The sequence below is a fragment of the Gymnoscopelus braueri genome (assembly GCF_963280865.1).
Source record: "Gymnoscopelus braueri genome assembly, chromosome: 22".
Classification (NCBI taxonomy): Eukaryota; Metazoa; Chordata; class Actinopteri; order Myctophiformes; family Myctophidae; genus Gymnoscopelus; species Gymnoscopelus braueri.
In genome coordinates, this window is record NC_137624.1 from 1,586,709 (window position 1) to 1,608,005 (window position 21,297).

The 21,297-nt window shown below is 40.9% G+C and overlaps 1 protein-coding gene across 1 annotated transcript; it reads left to right on the plus strand.

Moving 5' to 3' along the window:
* Positions 1 to 8,195: 8,195 nt before the first annotated feature.
* Positions 8,196 to 19,745, plus strand: LOC308078491 (lysozyme g-like). The gene is made up of 5 exons (XM_080419675.1): positions 8,196 to 8,332; positions 15,609 to 15,695; positions 15,890 to 16,092; positions 18,347 to 18,491; positions 18,858 to 19,745. The coding sequence occupies exons 1-5, from the start codon at positions 8,329 to 8,331 to the stop codon at positions 19,070 to 19,072; spliced, it is 654 nt and encodes a 217-aa protein (XP_080275801.1). The 5' UTR covers positions 8,196 to 8,328; the 3' UTR covers positions 19,073 to 19,745.
* Positions 19,746 to 21,297: the final 1,552 nt, after the last annotated feature.

The following is a 21,297-nucleotide window of genomic DNA, read 5'->3' on the forward strand; positions in this document are numbered from 1 at the left end:
TGTCAAATTATAGGAGGATAAGTGAATGGCGGTCAGCTGAAACCCTGTCCAAATATGTAGTCATACATCATAGATGAGTGATGTCATAGAGTGCAGCAGCCACATGTGAAGTGTGAGATCTACCTAATAGGGCATAGCAGTGTCGGCCATTTTGTGGTGCCACAGATAGAAAACTGCAAAAAAAAGGGTATTTATAAATATGGTATATAATATAATTCAATATTCAAATATTTTTTGACACTCAACAATCAAATGTGTTATGGTCATGATTCACCAGGAACCTGGATGACTTGGTTCCAGGCTTAACATAATTTATATAAATATTTTCAGAAATAGGGTTTCTGAAAATATAGCACTCACCTCGCCTCTTAACAGGGGCACGGAAGTATGATCACATCTCCCCGATTCTTGCCTCCCTACACTGGCTCCCTGTTTGTTACAGGATTCAGTTTAAGATTTTAATGTTTGTTTTCAAGTATTTAAATGGGTTGGTACCATTGTACATTATGTGAGCTTCTAACTCCAATAACAACGGTCTTGAGGTCTACCGACCAGTCACTTCTTAAGGTCCCACCAACACAGCTGTAAACATGTAAACATTTTCCGCTGTAGCGCCCAAACTGTTGAACGATCTTCCGCCCCATGTTAGAGTTTGAAAACTCACTTGAACTCCTTGGCGTTCGATGATTCAGATTCAGACCGAGAGATGCTATTTCCACTAGGCATTGTGTCTATATGTTGCACCCTATGTGCTTTTTTCCCCCTCTGTTTATTGTCTCCGCCAGGCCGAAAGGCATGGCGAGAGAGTATGTTTTCGCCCCTGTCCGTCCGTCCGTCCGTCCGTCCGTCCGTGTGTCCTGTCTGTGTGTTAGCAGCTAATCTCTGGCACCGTTGGCCCGGTCGCTCCGAAACTGTGCACACACACTCCCTGGATGCCAATTCAGAACCTCTGCCCCAATTTTTTCACATGGGCCTGTTATAGCGCCACCAGGAGGCCGATTTGTGCAAAACCCTTTTTTTTTTACATTACTCCTACAGATTTTATCCAAACGTCATGCAAATCGGTACACAGTAACTCTATAGTCATGTGATCAACACAAATCTGTCCGATTTCCCATATTCCATCCTCATTGCCTATGGTTGGCTTCCAAAGTTTGCAGGATTGGTCCGTTTTGAACAAAAAGCCTCAAACTATGCACGCAGCTTGCGATTTCCGTGAATTTTCACACGCACATTCCCACTAGACCAAGGAAGAAATGCCACCCTTTTCACATTGGCCTGTTATAGCGCCACCAGCAGGTCTAATTTAGCAAAACACATTTTTGGAACAAAATGCCTCAAATCATGAATGCAGTGTCTGATTGCCGTGAAAGACCTCCGAGGAGCACTTTTTCTAGTTGTGTATTGTTTTTGCTCTTGGTATTTTAGTATATTTTTGTTACTGAGTGTACAGCACTTTGGTTCAACACTGTTGGTTCACCACTGTTGAACCAAAGTTCAACAGTGTTTTAGACATGCTCTATAAATAAAGTGGATTGGACCTCTTCAGACTCCACCTCACCCCCTATCACTCACCTCTTCAGACTCCACCTCACCCCCTATCACTCACCTCTTCAGACTCCACCTCACCCCCAGGCACTCATCTCTTCAGACTCCACCTCACCCCCTATCACTCACCTCTTCAGACTCCACCTCACCCCTATCACTCACCTCTTCAGACTCCACCTCACCCCCTAGCACTCACCTCTTCAGACTCCACCTCACCCCCTAGCACTCATCTCTTCAGACTCCACGTACCTCACGCCCTAGCACTTTGGCCCAGGAGATACGTAGAGCGGCCATCTTCAAATCCGAGGCTCCAGGTTTGATCCCTGTCTCCTCCTGGCTGCGTGTCGGAAGTGTCCTTGAGCAAGACACTGAACCACTAACTGCTCCCGATGAGCAGGTTGGTGCCTTGCATGGTTTCCTCCAACATCAGTGTGTGAATGTGTGTGTGAATAGGTGAATGTGAAATACATTGTAAAGCACATTGGAGAAAAGCTCCCTGTACCCCTTCCTACTTTCTGCCTCGATTGATGCTAGCGACTGACCAAGATACTATGCAAACATTATCATTGTCATTTGTTCGCATGTTTTTTGATTCTTAGATTTGCTGTTCAATCACAAATGTTAAGAATGTGATTTAGATACCATGTTGTTTAGACAGACAACGCACCATGAACCGACGTGCTGTGATGTGTTATTTTTGAACAGCTGAACTATAAAACACTGGTAAAACATATGGCATGCTATCAAGAAATTTAGCTGGGAACCCCCTGGAACCCCCTTAAGGACCTCTGGGGGTCCTTGGACCCCACTTTGAGAACCACTGGTTTAAGCAACGGAACACAAAGAGTAAGGTGGAATAAATGAAACATTTTTGGCATAGTTTGGCATATCCTATTTTTGTTAAAATAAGTCTTTAATAACTGTTCTCAAGGTGTCATGACATGTTATGTGCTTTTACTGAAGCTGTCTGTGCCCCAGGTTGTCTGTACCACTGAGGACATCTAGTGGACATACAGCGGAACACATTGAGGTTAGTGACAGTTGTGTGATATTATTGTATTTGCTCATAAAGAAATGGAAATTGATGTTCTTATAATTTTCAATGATACATACATGTCATGGTGGCCTACTATACCCAGGGATTTCTTTTTTAGTCTTGATCCTAGGATCAAGGTTTTTTGATTGAATTGATTGAAATACTTTATAAGCAGTTTGCAATTCATAGGTCTTATCTTTACTATTGACAGAGTTATTACTCAGCAATTCTGCTTGCCTTGGATCATATCATAGATGTACTTTATCGAGTCTGACTTTTGCTTTCGTATCTATGATAGTCTTGGTCTCTACCCCCTATAGTCACTGGACATCGGCGCGCAAAGCCCATACTTCTCCGTACATGTACAAAAAAAAACATAAAGTGCTGACCCTGTAACCACGGATGTTAACTCGACATTCGGAACCTGTGTGCACTGTATTGTCTGTATTTTTCAATAGACACGTGTTTTAATCCCGTCTGTGCCTGAATCCTGTTGTATTTCCTCGTTTACATCCTGTGTACATCCAATGTAATACCGGTTATCACCTGATGCGCCCCGCCACTACCACCCATTGAGGAATACAGGGAACTTCCGACAGAATCAGACACAGACGGGATTAAAACACGTATCTATTGAAAAATACAGGCTAATACAGTGCACACAGGTTGAGGTTCCTAATGTTGAGTTAACATTCGTGGCTACAGGGTCAGCACTTTATATGTTTTTCTTTTTGTACATGTATGGAGAAGTACCGGCTTTGCGCATGGATGTCCAGATGTCCAAGGCTACAATGATGCTAATGCATAGTATTTCAGTATAAATACGTTACATTGAAATAAATAAACAGTGTGTCAAAATGAAAGCAGATAAAGTTTATTCACACATGCATACAGTATACGGCCTACAGCAGAACAGGTTACAGGGCACGGAGAAACATATAAATTATATTGCAGAATACAATATGCTGCAATCTTAGTTATCTTATTTATTGTCAAAACTACTATCCATGATACATTGGGTAGCCTATCACATGTGACACTTTTTCTTGTAACACTGCAAGTTTTCTCTCCACTCTGTTTCTTTTGCAGGGTTTTGATTGATTGATTGGTTGATTGATTGAACACTTTATTAATCAAAAATGTAAACAGCACGGCCAAGGATAGGCCTACCGCAGTAGCAAGGGCAACACCACCAGCCAGGTTCATGAATAGCTTCCACCCAGGCCGGCTACCATCAGACTGCTGTGCTGAACAAGGCATGATCTCTCGTCAGGCTGTTTTGCTCTTCCTCTTGGACCTACAGGTAGTACAGGTACCTGTGGATTATACCAGGGACAGTGACTTGGACTGTTTTCGTTCTTCCTCATGGACCTACCTGCGGATTATACAAGTGTCAGTTACCTTATGTGGATTATGCGGTTGACGCGCGCTGACATTTGCACCTTAATGTACAACGCACTTTTTTCCCCTCGCACCTTAACGTCCATAGCATATCATGTACAGTATATCTGTTGCTATGCTCACGCACCTTATCTTACCTCTTACCCCTTGCCCCCCTTGTTCTTCTCTTCTTCCCTTTCTTTTTTTATGGAAATTACAAAAATGATGGAGCTGGCAAAAAAAACACAGTTTTACACCTATAAACCTGAAGTGACAATAAAGTCCTGGGGACTTGTTTCCATTGTGGTCCTATACAGGCATGCAATGCTCATTTGGTATGTTCTTGCACTCTATTTCAATGACGTGACGCGCACGTCGCTTTACACCTACACTGCAAGTCACACAATGGACAATTGATAGGCCTATGCATCTAGGCTTATTCCTATGTTAATTCGCTAGGTGTGAGTCGGGAACCTTTGAAAACTTTGTTGAGGTGCGAATTTAAAGTAGTTTTAAATCTATGCATGTGCCTGCGTGCGCTCCTGGTCAAATAAGTTCCGGCACGGCGTGCAAGGCCGTCCAGTGAGCATTGCACCCGTGGTCCTATACAGTCAGACGCCAGAATTGTGAATATTGTGTGAGGACCGTGAGGTAGTCAATGTGGAACTCACCTAATAGTTTGAAAGCCCAGGACAGACAATTAGACAGACAATTCTCGGGTGAAGGTAGTCTGCTACCAGACAACTATTCCAAAATCTCCAGACAGAAGCATTTGAACAACAGTCTGGCTAGCGAGGCTACTGTGAAGGCAATAGTTATGTTGTGTTGCTCACATTGCATTCAATTGGCATTATCAATTTGAGAGCAATATACATTTAATACTGACTGCACGCAAACATCTGTTAGTATTCTTTCTTTAGGAGCAACAATTTTCCTGCAGGGAAATCCCTGCAGATCGACAAGTTCACAATACATGAACAAACATACAAAGAAACAAGGTTAATGGCATGCTCCTGTTAGCAGAAAAAAGCTACCACGATGACAAAATTGAGGAAAATCAAAGCAAACCACGAGAGCTTTGGAAGCTATTCAACAACCTACTAGGCTGCAGCAAGAAATTGAAAACCAGGTTTACAAACATAAACCTCAAGGTGAATGACACTCTCACTACAACCAAACGTGAAGTGAGTAAAATCCTCAACATATTCTTCACGACGTAGCCTCAGATTTGGTTGAAAAACTACCCCCTCACTCTGGGAGATATGGTGAAGAGTATGTTGACTCATTTTACGAAAAACAGGGTGTACGCAAAGATGATTTTAAACTCTCCCCTGTGACAACAGAAGAGGTGTTTAAAAAATTGAGTGCACTTCACCAACACAGAGCCACAGGCCTCGACAATATCCCCTCCAAATTTCTAAAAGACTCAGCCGCCTCCATTGCTCCAATCATTACCCACATAATAAACCTCTCCATCATACAGGGACGGGTCCCTAACGATTAAAAAAAAGCAAGGGTGACCCCTCTGTACAAAAAAGGAAACCAATTAGACCCTGGCAACTACCGCCCTATTTCTATTCTTAGCTCCATCTCGAAAGTCATGGAAAAAATAGTCTATAAACAGGTCGATAAGTATCTTGCCGAGAAAAATCTAATCTACAAATTCCAATCTGGTTTCAGAACAAACCACTCCACTGACAAATGCCTTCTCTATTTGAACGAATCTATCAAACAAGATGTCGACAAGGGCAAGTATTGCGGCATGGTCATGCTGGACCTCCAGAAGGCCTTTGACACCGTTAATCACCCAATTATGATCAACAAGCTCAAAGCAATAGGTTTTGATGATACGTCGGTGAACTGGATGAGATCCTACCTGGAAGGAAGGGAGCAAGTGGTGGAAGTAAACGGCACCCAGTCGCCTCCCCTCCCAGTGACTTGTGGTGTTCCTCAAGGAAGTATACTAGAACCTTTACTGTTCCTGATATATGTGAATGATATGTCTTCAGCCTGCGTCTGCAAACTGTTCCTGTTCGCAGATGACTCGGCCCAGCTAGTCTCGGACAGGGACAGGCTGCAGGTTGAGAAAACTCTCAGCTCTGAACTCAACAAGATCTACATCTGGCTCTCCGACAACAAACTTTCATTACACCTGGGTAAAACTGAATCCATCCTCTTTGGGTCCAGTCCTAACCTTAGCAAGGCTGAGAGTTTCACGATCAAAGTGGGTGATGATGTTATCACAAGAAAGGAGGAAATTACCTACCTGGGTTCCATCTTGGAGGCAAACCTCTCCGGTAACAAAAACGCCGAAAGAGCGATCAAAAAGGTCAACCAAAAAACATGCTATTTGTGGAGGATTGATCGTCTAGTCAGTAAGAATACTCTGAAAATTCTGGCAGGGGCCCTCATACAAGGTTATTATGATTATGCATGCACTTCATGGTATCACAACACCTCCAAGGCCTTAAAAACAAGGCTCCAAACATCCCAAAACACACTTGTAAGGCTACTTCTTGGCCTCAATCACAAAACCCATCTAACCCCTGCTCATTTTGCTAGGATTGGATGGCTTAGGGTTGAGGACAGAGTACAGCAACTTGCTATGGGCCTGGTCTTCAAGATACACCACAACATTGGGATCCCCCTGTATTTGTCAAAATACTTCCAAAATGTTAATGAAGTCCACGATCATAACACCAGAGGCAGCTCCACAAATCATGTTCAACCCAGATTTGGCTCAACTAAGGGAATGAACTCGTTCTCATGCTATTCATCAAAAATGTGGAATGCCCTACCAAAAGGAGTAAAGGAGCTCGTAAAACCCTACTCACTTTCAAAACTGCCCTAAAGATACACCTTCAGGAGGCTGCAATTCGAAAATGGCCCCTGTCTAAGTCTTAACCTACCCCCCCTACCCCCCCCCGCCCCTTTTTCATTTTCTTCTTTTGTATATATTTTTTTCACTCTTCATACCAGTAACCTGTAAGCTGATTGTACGACATTCTGTATAGTAGTGTGTATATCTGTCTGTCTCTTATATGTTAATCTGAGTTCCCAGAAGTTTTTCGCCTCGCATACAAACGGGAGCGGCGAAGGAACTTCTGGGCCAAAGCCCTGCTATCTGTGGGCCGGACGTGCGTTGCGCTCAGAATCTGAGCGGACACGCCTCTTACCGGTCTACTCGTCTAAAAAGTCCGACGAGAGGCAAACAGCAGTACACAACAATGGCGGCCGCAATTTCTCAAGGGGAAATTGCTTCCCGTCGCTCCTATTTACATGTAAGACCCACTGCATGTGGATCCCGCCCCCTTTTCTTCATTGGCTGTTGATTTGAATCAGAAATCAGTGGCCGCGCCCCTGCTGTCCAGGCTTTGAGCCGAAGCCTCCCAGACTACTTATATGTCATCATGATTTGTGTGCATGGGGATCTCATCTTAAACAAGCTCAGTGCTTAATGAGTCTTCCAGTTTAGTAGACCTTGTATTGTGAATTTGTACTTCCATGTACTGTTATTCTCATGTCTTACTAAATAAAGTACATCAATCAATCAATCACGTGCGCTTGTAACGTATGTAACGTTGTATGTTATTATTATGTTATAATTATGAAAAAGGAACTGTCAACAAATTACAAGTGGCAGTTATTTAATCCCCTTGAAATGAGTGGACATACACTGCTTCCCCATTTTAAATATTCCCTTTTTTTCGCTATTTTTTATTATATTTATTGTCATGCCCTGAAGAAGACTGTGTTTTACAGTTTTTTTTTGTTTTTTTTTAAAAGTTTTTTTTAAGTATAATTGTATATATATATATATATATATATATATATTTTTTTTTTTTAATTATTATTATTATATGTTTACTGTCAAACAACGGCTATGATTATGAATGGGAACTTCAAACAATATAAGGGTCTCCATATTGAAACACAGCAATCAAAAGGTTACACTTAATACAAAAGAGCATTATGGACTGTGCTCAACTCTCTCTCTCTCTCTCTCTCTCTCTCTCTCTCTCTGAGCACCTGATGACTAATTTCCCAGAAATGAGTCATCCCTCCGTAAATCTCATTTCCATTTGATTTCAATCAAATGGAAATTAGATTTCCGGAGGGAGGGTTTACCAGGCTAGTCTTGCCATAGACACTGCAGTAGGCCTCCTTGCCTGGCTTCTGTTGACAGTGATTCCCACCCCCTGCCCTAACCCACTTTCACTTTGAGAAGTGACTCAAAGTGAAACTTACCAAGTCCATTTAAAAGCTGGACACTGCTGTGGAACAGTCTGTTCTACAACTTCTAGTCGCTCTATCATTGCAGGTTGGCTTCAGCTTTTTTTTTTTTCATCAGGCGAAAAACAGAAATGGGTGAGACTTCTTGATTTTTATTTGAAATGCATGTACTACCAATAGATGCTCCTGAAAAAGAAACCTTACATCTGGTAGGCAAAGCTTCAGAATTTGACTCTAAATTGCAATCCACTTCTCAACACATTATTATGCTAAGATATTGTCTTAGAGAGGTAGCTTATCAGTATGCGGCCATTCCAGAAGTGTGCCGGTGACACACATATATCTAATTGTGTAGGTTAACAGCATTATGCATATCTAATCAATAGCAGCAATATCACAGTCGAATTTGCAAGGAGTTGAGCATATAGGCATTTACATAGAAAGATAGTCATTTCTTATAGTGGAGGTGCTAAGCAACATTTGACTTCAAGTCATGATACAAAGGTCCCCTTTGGTATGGAAGTACCTTAGGGCCATAGGAAAATAATTATCCAAAGAGACGAGTTAGATCACCCTTCTTTTTTTTTTACAGGCGTTTTTTTAAAATGGCCGCCGACAATTAACCACTATTACACCAGACCCCATATCTTTGCTTCTGTTAGAGCTATAGTAATAATATTGGTGTCAAATTGTACATTTTTGGGGTTGAGGAATTCAATTAAATAGGTTTCAATGCAAAATACCCATGCTTATATGCTTTACTAATTGCCATGACAGCGGCGGGTAAAATGTGTAAATTTCATTTGAAGAATAAGTTTTAACAGGGTAACTTACCCCCCCCCCCTCCTCTAAAACTTTGATTTACTTTTCCCTTTGGTATGGAAGTACCTTAGGGCACTAAGAAAGAAATGATCCAAAGAGACAAATAAGATCACTTCATTTCTGAAATATATGTGTTTTCAAAAATGGCCGCCACCATTTGAAGTAATACAGCAGAACCCATATTTACTTCTGTTAAAGCTATAATGGTAAAAATTGTGTCAAAGAGTATTTTTAGGGTCAAGGAATCCAATTAATTAGGTTTCAAGGCAAAACAAGGCAAAACAAAACAAATAATTTTCTTGCTACCATGACAATGGGGTTGTTGTGGTAATTTGAGTCTTGCACTTGCAAATAACCAGTTCTGACAAGTCCCTTGAAATAATTGAAATTGAAGCCATTCATCAAAGGGCAAAAGGAAGAGGGGGCTCGACTCATCATTTACAGCTGTTGCCTTTTCCAAATATCGCTCATAAGCCTTCATCACAAGTACAGAGCAGCTACAGCCACCTGATGCATGTACCAGGTTCTGCAGATGTGGTCAACACCAATGAAAGACTGAGCTTTGCCACTAGTTGAAATACCACTATTGGTGAGAGCTGTCCACCCACTGCCATTCATCCAGCCAGTCTCCAGACACACTCCAGAGCATCTTCTCCATATGCATTGCCCCCAATGTAACTAGGAAGGAGTCCTCACCAAGCTCTGTCTAGGGGAACTTCCACTGACGTTTTTTGGAAAGTGTGAATGGGGTTGATCAGCTAACATGACTGGTGTCTGACCTGGATTTAGGTAGTTGATTGCTTGAAGGAGGACATTCATTGCATGTCAAGCCATAGTGGGACTGGTAGGAGACTCTATGAACAGTGGCAGTATGTATGATCTGGATGGGGGGGCTGAACAAGGCTCTGCAATGCTTGCATAATATGCAGCCCATGAGGTCCATTCTTCATCCTCAAGGTTGTCTTTCCCCACAAGGTGTCTGACTCTCTCCAACCACTGGGAGCCTTCTTCAAGTATGTTGCTGAGAGGACAAGAGGCTAGCTGAGGATGACTGTTTGTATTAAGGGCAGGAACTTCAGTTTGGAGTGAAACATCCAGATCCATTGTTGTGTAGAAAGCTGGCAAGGATTGTACATGCTTCTTCCCCATCCTAGCTGGAACTAGGATGTTAGTGAGATTGTCTGTTTGTTGGTCATCTGACGGGAAGTGCTGCTGAATGCTAATGCATGTCCCGTGGAGGGCTGATTTTGCTGTTGTTGTTGTTGATGATGGGTTGTGGTCAATGTTGTCAAAACCACCATTGGTGAAGACACCCTTAACTGCCTGAGGTGGGACCACCACACCAATCTGCTCCCACTGATTGATCACTGTACTCAATGTTTTCAAGCGATCACATGATACACACATACCTCGCTTATGCATGGTATCCACCTGGTGTTTACTGCCAGTATGCAGGTGCAGATTCATTGCCAGATACAGTGAATCTGTGGTTCCCTTTCTCTTATGTGACAACTAACACTACGGACATTTCTTGGATCTGCATTTCACAGAGTTGTAAATGATTTGCTGCCCAATTGATGTAGCAACCTGGCACTTCTCTGGTTCAGGGGCTGGCTGTTCAATACCTTATCCTCAGAAGCATCTTTAGGAACAATCGCAGCAGGGGAGGGATTGAATCAGGAGGCTGTGAAGGAACCTGTAAATTATTGTTTCATCAGAAGATATTCTTCCCGGAGGATTTTAGCTGCTCTGAAGATGATGGAGACATCAGTAGATGTGTTGCTTTTCATGCCAACAACAGCTTTCAGGTCATCATCAAACAACATAACAGGGACCAGCCACGATCTAGTCGCACAGATCTGATGTCAATATCCTCACGAAGGCGCGTGGTGTTACAATTAATAATAATTGATTGACTCAAACAATTCATTGAGGACATATGCTCTGATGACCTGTGTTGCCTTATTTTCTGTCGTGTCACAACGGCGGTTTCTGCTTTTCTATAGAGCCTAGTCAGGCATGCACGATGATGCACTGCTTCCATAGCTACCATGTCACCAGCAGCTTGTTTAGCTAACAGACACTTGTCACCCAGCACCTGAGCACATTATTTCACTTTTCGATCCAATCCCAGGGTGGAAGCCGTCCTTAGTTCCTTTCTGTTGCCAACTTCACCACAGAAGAAACACGGTGTGGTTTGTTCACATGAGGATGATGATGAGCATGAGAGTATAGCCTGTGCAGTGAACTTGCCACCACTATTCATGCACTGTGTTTTTACTGGGCTCACAGACTCTTCATGTCTTCTTCTTGCTCTGTCCACTTTTTGATCATTAATGGCACAGTTAACATAAAAAATGTTCTGTATTCAATGAGACAGTAATACAAACCTCAAATTGTCTCAGATTCTGTCACCTCTGATTTAATCAAATTGTCGCAGTCCCTGGTGCAGAATTTATGTTTTGTGGCAGCAACAGGTGTAATTCTCAGGTGATAGCAGTCAGACATATACACTTACAGTCAGACAGACACTAATCTCTCAAGACAGATTCAGAGCTCCGCAGCTGAATCTGTCGGGAGCTCCTGATACAACGTGTATAGTTAGGAATGTTAGGAATGTAAACAAAGACACGTAGACCGGAAGAATTCAAAGGAAGAAAATAGCAGAGGGTGCTGATTTTTCCTTTTTTTGACTGGGTTCCTAGATTGGACAGACACACATAGAGCATATGGCATGTGCATAACTTCTTAAAGGGGCCACACCATGAATTTAATTTTTTTTTTGGGGGGGGGGGGTATTTTTTGGGCTCCCCAGTGTCTCTTGTACCCCAAAAAATATTTTTTTTTAACATTCAGTCATTCATTCTCATTTCAGAGATTTTCAGAATGGGCGTGTCTGAACAGGCCATTTCAGAATGGCAATGCAAGTGACATCACTTGCCTTGCCATTGCATTGATGATGGCCAGAAATAATTGCTCAGTAGCCCCCCCCTGCCCAAAAGGACGTTTTGGTATTGCAGCTGAAAGTGCTGTATAAGCCAGAGACAATTGACTTGGGATGAGTATATCTGAGTGATGATTTAGGCTCAAACCTTTTGAAAAAGGTTTGAGGGACATACACCATATGATATTAAATATCATTATTTTTTTTTTAATTCATGGTGTAGATCCTTTAAAGTTTTTTTATAGGGGGAAAATGTTAATGTCACCTTGTTGTCACTTATTTTGTTGATGAAATGTGCATATTTTACCCCCATTGTGAGGGTAATGAGAAAACTATTGGGTTTTTTAGTCTTGGAACCTATTTAATTGTATTCCTTGGCCCCAGAAATGTACACTTTGACACCAATATTATCATTATAGCTCTAACAGAAGCAAAGATATGGGCTATGCTGTATTGGTGTAAATGGCGGCGGCCATTTTTTTAAACGCACATACTTTAGAAATGACGTCTTATCTAGTTTGTGTCTTTGGATAATTTATTTCCTATTTCCCTAAGGTACTTCCATGCCAAAGGGAAAACTAAATTAAAGTTTTAGAGGGGAAATAAATGGAAAGTTACCCTAAAACGTTAAAACGTAATTTTCTAATAAAATGTGCATATTTTACCCCTGTCTTCAATGGCAATAAGAAAATGATTGGGTTTTTTGCCTGGAAACCTATTGAATTGGATTACTTGACCCCAAAAATGTACACTTTGACACCAATATTATTATTATAGCTTTAACAGAAGCAAAGATATTGGTTCTGCTGTATTGCTGTAAATGGTGGCGGCCATTTTTAAAAACGTGTATATTTCAGAAATGAAGGGTGATCTAACTCGTCTCTTTGGATAAATGTTTTCCTATGGCCCTAAGGTACTTCCATACCAAAGGGGACCTTTGTATCATGACTTGAAGTCAACGGCCTATTTTTGGGTCCTAACACCTCCACTATTACTCTTTTTATTTTATTTTTACCATGTCTTCATTTAGTGCTCTGACAGCTACTGGGAAGAAGCTTTTGTTCAGCCTCGAGCCCTCAGCTTTATAAGGCATCTCAGTTGTTTCCCATTTTGCATCATTACAAACAGTTGGTTGCTAGGATGATGTTTGTACAGTAGATACTCATTAACTAACATCACCGACGCCTTCCCGCTGTTGATAAAACCATGTGGCTCGAGCACTGACTGCACTGTTGACAGTGGTGGACGGTAACAAAGTACATTTACTTGAGTACTGTACTTAAGCACATTCTTTGTGCATCTGTACTTTACTTGAGTTATTACGGGGCCAGAGCTCTGGACCTGTTTTATTATTTGCTTTATTCTGTCATTTCTGCCACTTTTCGCAGTTCTGGCTGAACCGTGCTGTCGCTTTTTACGAAACTCGGCCATATGGTAGATGGTCATGAAAAACTATCAATAAATAATTCTCACAATCTTTCGTCCAAAGGTGGCGCTATAGCACTCAATTGAAAATGGCAACTTTGAACAGGTACAACTCATGCCCTGTTTGACCTAGAGCCATGAAACTTGAATATATGCGTCTCCTCATGCTGAACAACTCTCACCCTCTGACTTTTGACCTCTGACCTTTAGATCTCCCACCATTTTGAATTATATGAAAAACAGTCATTGGCTCCTAACTTCTGCATTTTTTCACTTAGAAAAAATCCGCTCCCATCGTTATGTCGGCAGAGGTCCAAAGTTCATGTGTAAAGAGTTTCGTGCAGATTACTAAAAAATCCCAGGAGTATATAGATTTTAACCATTGCAGTTTTATGAAAATTATTCATCTGCCCCTAACACATACATGCAGACTCACATTTCTTTGAAACTTTGCAGAAATGTTGAGGGTCATTCCAAATATCACTGAAACCAATCTTACTCCAATTGGCCTGAGGGGGGCGCTATAGCAATTTTTTGAACATGCAAACTTTAAACAGGCAAAAGTCACGCCTCGTTTGGCCGAAAGTCGTGAAACTTGCTTACACTTGTGCCTTGACTCATGAGGAACACATCTATTGCTTTGACCAGTAAGCTCCGCCCTTAGATTGTCCGCAATTTTGAGCAGTTTGAAAAACACTTAAACCCAGGATTTTTCAGCTATTGGCGTGAAACTGTAATATCTCTGTGACCTCCTTTTTCACATGTTCTTGTCTGTTGGTCCAATGGCTTCTTGCTTAAACGTGTGCCTCACAACTAAAAGGTCGCTTGTTCAAGCCTTGCTTCATGGAGACTTCATTAAAATTGCATTGCACACAACATGATTGTGTCAATTAATTCATGTGTAATTGTTATGTTAAAGATAACCTGAAATGTTTTTTCAATGTATGACATACTTCATTCTGAAAATAGCCGATCTACAATCTCAAAACTTTTCAGATAGCAAAGTGTTCCTGAGGAGACGTACAATTTCTCCATTGGGTAATGGCTTGTGAACGAGTGATCTTAGTGTTAGTGAAAAAAGGGCTTGGTTCATGACAGAAGGCAAGAGTTTATGATCTTCAACAGACAACATCAACCTGGTCAAAGCTTTAGCACTATAGGTAGTGTTGCAGCCTGTCAGTCCGAAGGTTAAGAGTTCAATTCCTATTAATGGCAATAGGTTGAGATGTCCAATCAATCCATTCTGTTTCCATCTCTCTCTCTCTCTTCAAACTATTCCGTTTCCATGTCTCTCTCTCTATTCCGTCTCTCTCTCTCTCTCTCTCTCTCTCTCTCTCTCTCTCTCTCTCTTCAATCTATTCCGTTTCCATGTCTCTCTCTCTCTATCTCTTCAATCTATTCCGTTTCCATGTCTCTCTCTCTTCAATCTATTCCGTTTCCATGTCTCTCTCTCTCTGTCTTCAATCTATTCCGTTTCCATGTCTGTCTCTCTCTCTCTCTCTCTCTCTCTCTCTCTCTCTCTCTCTCTCTCTCTCTCTCTCTCTCTCTCTCTCTCTCTCTCTCTCTCTCTCTCTCCAGTTTCCATGTCTGTCTGTCTCTCTCTCTCTCTCTCCAGTTTCCATGTCTCTCTCTCTCTCTCTCTCTCTCTCTCTCTCTCTCTCGCTCTCTCGCTCTCTCTCCAGTTTCCATGTCTCTCTCTCTCTCTCTCTCTCTCTCTCTCTCTCTCATTCACTGGCCCCGTATTATCGCTGCTTGCAGCTATATTTGGTATTGTTTTTGTTGAAAATTTATGTTTTTCACTCCACTCCATTTCGAAGACACATGTTGTATTCTTGACAGTAACAGGAAGGGTGGGCACCAAAACATTTTGGGCACTAAGGAAAGGTGGGCACCTGGAAGTGTGGGCACTGTGAGGTGGAGAAGAGTGCGCACTAGGGACATCTGGGCACTAAGAAGAGTGGGCACTAGGGATATGTGGGCACCCGGAAGAGTGGGCACTTTGGGGTGGAGAAGAGTCGGCACCGGGAAGAGTGAGCACCGGGAAAACTGGGCACGAGGAAGACTACCAAATGTTGCCCTCTCTCTCTCTCTCTCTCTCTCTCTCTCTCTCTCTCTCTCTCTCTCTCTCTCTCTCTCTCTCTCTCTTTCTCTCTCTCTCTCTCTCTCTCTCTCTCTCTCTCTCTCTCTCTCTCTCTCTCGACCACCCACTCCCTACACTAGCCTGGAGACATGGAGACGTCAACAAGGTTGGAACTGGTGGAGCATCATACATAACAGCTGGATTAGAGGACGGGTATGAATTCGATGGTACGTTTGTTGGACAATAACGGACATTGTACTGTACTTAAGTACATTTTTCTGCTACTTTTCAAATAGAAATATTGTACTTATACGGAGCATTACTGAGGACCAATTTTATGAAGATAAGGCTTAAAATTGGTGAAATGCTCCTTTAAGAACTACTGTATTTGAGTACATGTGCTTTTCAATCCCTCTCAAAGGTGTCGCTTATTCAAGAAAAATGGCTGCGGATGATCTGGATGCTATGAACGACTACAAGTCCATCATCGTCAGAGTGGGACGACGGAAACGTGTTGATCCAGCTGTCATCGCTGGCATCATCTCCAGAGAGTCCAGTGGTGGGCAAACAATCAGACATACTGGAGGCTGGGGAGACAACTATAATGGCTTTGGACTGATGCAGGTGATTAGTAGTAGTGTTGGGATCCTTTAGGATTATAACCATTCCGAGGGTACAAATGGAACCAAATGGACCCTTGAAATGAAACAGTTTGAGAACTTGTAACTTGTAACTATTGTAATTGTCAGTGGTGGAAAAAGTACTCAAACGTTTGACTTAAAGGGATATTTCACTTTAAAAAAAACTTTTGGTCATTCTATCGTCTACTCAGGCTTTTGTGAGCCCCCCAGACCGTTTTTAAGTTGCTTGATTCAGTATTTAGATATTCATTTTATCAGACACGCCCCCTTCCTATACAAACCCATTATAACTTCAAACTCCATTTTTAACATGTTAGATTCGTCAAAAACACCCGTCCTTGGTTCTGGTGACTCATCCTGCCCTCCTAATACGTGAGGGGGCCGTGTTTTTTCGATAACTTTTTTCATTTATTTTAAATATTCTTTTTGGAAAATGAAAAAAATTAAATACATTAAAAAAAATTAATAAAATAAATGAAAAAAGTAATCGAAAAAACACGGCCCCCTCGCGTATTAGGAGGGCAGGGTGAGTCAGCAGAACCAAGGACGGGTGTTTTTGATGAATCTAACAGGTTAAAATTTTAGTTTGAAGTTATAATGGGTTTGTATAGGAAGGGGGCGTGTCTGATAAAATGATTATCAAATATCTAAATACTGAATCAAGCAACTTAAAAACGGTCTGGGGGGCTCACAAAAGCCTGAGTAGACGATAAAATGACCAAAAGTTTTTTTGAAAGTGAAATATCCCTTTAAGTAAAAAATATCAATACTGCAATGTAGAAGTAATCTGTTCAGTAAAAGTCTGGAATTCAAAATGTACTTGAGTAAAAGTACAAAAGTATTGGTATCAAAATGTACTTAAAGTACCAAAAGTAAAAGTACTAAAATGTTTGAAAATAGCAGATCTACAAGCTACAAGAACTTGTAGATCGGAGCCTATGTATAACATAGGGCTAAAGTGGTTAATGCATGTTTTATAATGTAATCATGTATAAATGCAAAGTAACTAGTAACTGAAGTTTTCAAATAAGTGTTGTGGAGTAAAAGTGCAATATTTGCACTTAAAGTAGCCTACCTCAAATCTGTACTTCAGTACAGCACTTGAGTAAATGTACTTAGTTACTTTACACCACTGGTAATTGTGTAGCAGACGTGAAGTCCACATACCAGCTCTGACAGTGTACCGGTTCCGGAAACGGTTCCAAATGTGATCCCAACCCTAATAATAGTGGTCCAAAGGTCCACTCTATTTTAACCATGTGGATTCATCAAAAAACCTTGTCCTTGGTTCTGGTGACTGATATCGCCCCTCTAATACGTGGGCCGCATTTTTTCACTTTTTAAGGTAGGGTAAGTGATATTATTGGGTCATTTATTTTCTTTTGTTAAAAAGGTTAAAGTACTATATTCTGATAGTAATCATTGCTACAGAGCGTTTGTTTGGTCACAGGGGTCTCTCCATACAGCATATAGTACATTTTCAGGTAGGTGACAACATTTAAGCCAATCAGGAGAGAGCACTGAAAATGCATTTTCTGTTTATTAAAGAGCTGGAGAGACATGGGAGACTCCTTTTACTGAACAAACACTATAGCAATGAGTACTATCAGAATATAGAGCTATTTAACACTTATTTTAACCAAAGTAAATCACTTACCCTACCTTCAAATAAAAAAATTAACCCCAAACATGTGTGAAATATGAGGACGGTAGTGCACGCACATCTGTGGCCCGCGGGTGCAAGACAAGTATCACAAAAGTATCACAAAAGAAAATAGTGTCTGCACACTGGTGATGCTGAAAAAGCTCTGCTGTATTTTTATTGCGTCGTCAACGTTTTGATCAATCAGATCCTCGTCAGGACACTCACTCCAAGACAAATATTGTACTAATGACTCCACTACAATTCTAGGAAGGCAAAATAACAGATCTACAAGCTCACAAGTCTCAATGTGACCCGTTGTGATCTTGTAGATCAGCTAATTTAGCTACAATTGATTTTATTTGTGGAAATCTTTGATTGTTTTGTGAAAAAATTCTCAATTTTAATACAGCAATACATTGAAATAAAAAAAGTAAAATGTACTTTTAAATACTTTTTTAAGTACTCGAGTACAAATTTGACCAGGAGTATCTATACTTTATCTACCCTATTCTATTCTATTACCATATTCATGTTTGGTCATGTCTTCTTAAATTTCTTTACATTAAATTTGTATGTAACTGTATTTCTGTAGGTTGACAAACTAGGAGGTAATCGCGAAGTAAAAGGTGCATGGGACAGTGAGGAGCACCTTGAGCAAGGCACTGACATCTTGATCCACTTCATTGAAAAGATCCATGAGAAATTTCCCAAATGGAACAAGGAACGGCAGCTCAAAGGTTTGTTTTTAACTACATTTTCATGAATGACCAAAGACTCACTTTCTGTTTTTTTTTTTTTTGCAAAAGGTGCAGTGAAATTGGCAACCCACCTGAAGTTTTTTTTAAGAGCTGGAGAGACCCTGGTTACTGAACAAACACTCTATCCACCTGTTTCTTGGCTGTGTGTTTTCCACTTCCTGTCGGATTTCATTGGATATCATTAGTCATCTGACCGGTTTCCTTGGATATATATATATATAGAGAGAGAGAGAGAGAGAGAGAGAGAGAGAGAGAGAGAGAGAGAGAGAGAGAGAGAGAGAGATCACTTTCACTCATAACTGTTCTCATATGGCACTGTAAAGGATTATGAATGTGTTTTTATAGGAGGGCTGGCAGCGTACAACAAGGGAGATGGAGAAGTCAGAAAACATGTAAAAGGGTCTGCCCACAACTCCGGCTGGACTGCAGTGAAGGACCCCTATACAGGAGACTTTGACTCGGACCACTCCTATGCCTTCGTGGATAGCCTTACCACAGGCATGGACTATTCCAGCGACGTGGTGGCCAGAGCTCAGTGGTATAAGAAACATGGATATTAACCCATTAAGACCTGAGGCAATTCTTTAAAATGTTTTCTAAATCCAAACAGTAAAAAAATAAAATAATACTAATAATAATAATTAAAAAAATGCAGATATACAAGCTCATAGCACGGCACAGAGTGCCGCGCTATGAACTTGTAGATCTGCTATTTTTGAATAGCCAAAGAAATCTTAAAGTGACACAGATGCGTTCCCCAGGTCTTAATATTAAAACATCAGCCCAAATGTTCTCCTCAATGCAACGAAGGAAATGTCTTCAATGTAGGCCTATGCATAGATTATATCTGTCGAAGTGAAATGTCTTCAGTGTATGCATACAATATTTCTGTCGATGTGAAATTTCTTCAATGTATTCGAATGTAACCTGGTGTGAGGCAAGGAATTTACTCTGAGTGTTCATAAATGTAAGACTAGAATGTATAGAGACAGTGCAACGCCTCAGTAATCTAGGATCACATAGGAAAACTAAGAACTAACATCTAACTAACATCAGTCTAATCTAAACAATATAATATCAACAATTATTAATCTGTGCATTGCAACTATAGAACATTATAGGATGACATGGTAAACAAATGAACCTGGCATCTGTCTAAATAACAGATTTAAAATGTATTCAATGCATGCATACAATATATCTGTTGATTTGAAATGTATTCAATGCATGCATAACATATCTGTTAATGTGAAATAAACAAACATAATACAAAAACTAATTGGACTCATCTACAACATTTTAGTGGGTTACATATATATATATTGTAAACAATTATTTTCATATGCTTTCATAATAATACTTCAGTGCACAATAGAAATTAGCTGACTTTAACAGGGCTTTAGACAGGATGTGTAAATTCCTATTCCCTACGTCACATACCTGTGACTATTGATGCACGGGTCTTCAAAAATTTTCAGGCCAAGGACCCCTTAGCTGAGAGAGAGAGATGAAGCAGGGACCCCTCAATACTCATTACACTTGACCCGTGGCTCTGTACTTGGTCTGCTCTTTTTTCCAGTATTATTTCTACACCAAAAATGTCTTTGGTGAATGTTTGGTGAATGGTCCCCCTAGTATCTATTAGGGATATTATATAGGATTCAAGTGTTTCATGTAAAAAAAAAACTCCTATCACACAAAGATTTGGTGGCCCCCGCTGTAGTAACTCTGAGGACCCCCTAGTTGTCCAGAACACCCTCTTGAAGACCCATGGTCTAGTGCAGGGTTTCCCAATCTTTTTAGGTCGAGACCCAAAATAGAATTGATGTCTCCAATGGGGAACCAAACTAGAAAATAGCAGATCTACAAGCTCTCGAAAATAGAAGAATTAAAAAAAAATCAAAGAAATGCCATGAATTAAAAAAATATATAAGAAGTGGTGAAAATTGCAGATTCATGGCATTTCTTTGATTTATTTTTTTAATTCATGAAATTCTCTTGAAAAATGTTTGAAATGTCTTTTTAATTTCTGAAAATGTTTTTTTTTTTTACTTTTTGCGTCTGCTATAGAGTCTAGTCAACTAGGCCTACCTTTAAATCTAACCTCGGCATGTTTATGTAAACATGCATTTGATACTAATGTTCTAAATAATCATCTTTTGATTATTGTCTCCGCCAGGCCGAAAGGCATGGCGAGAGAGTATGTTTTACCCCCTGTCCGTCCGTCCATGTGTCCGTCCGTGTGTCCTGTCCTGTCCGTGTGTTAGCAGCTAATCTCCGGCACCGTTGGCCCGGTCGCTGCGAAACTGTGCACACACACTCCCTGGATGCCAATTCAGAACCTCTGAATCAGCTTGTTATAGCGCCACCAGGAGGCCGATTTGTGCAAAACCCATTTACTCCTACAGATTTTATCCAAACATCACGCAAATCGGTACACAGTATCTCTATAGTCATGTGATCAAGACGGATCTGTCCGATATTTAATATTCCATCCTGATTGGCTAAGGTTGGCTTCCAAAGTTTGCAGGATTGGTCCGTTTTGAACAAAATGTCTCAAATCATGAACACAACGTGCGATTTCCGTGAAAACGTGCACGCACATTCCCACTAGGCCGAGGAAGAAACGGCACCCTTTTCACATTGGCATGTTATAGCACCACCAGCAGGTCTAATTTACCAAAACACATTTTTGCAACAAAATGCCTCAAATCATGAATGCACGCACATTCCCACTAGCCCGAGGAAGAAATGGCACCCTTTTCACATTGGCCTATTATAGCGC

What these genes read in the sequence shown, in the direction of transcription:
- LOC308078491 (XM_080419675.1), top strand. An exon ending in ATGGCTTTGGACTGATGCAG is followed by an intron (nt 16,093 to 18,346) that starts GTGATTAGTAGT and finishes GTATTTCTGTAG; the next exon opens with GTTGACAAACTAGGAGGTAA. An exon ending in CAAGGAACGGCAGCTCAAAG is followed by an intron (nt 18,492 to 18,857) that starts GTTTGTTTTTAA and finishes GTGTTTTTATAG; the next exon opens with GAGGGCTGGCAGCGTACAAC.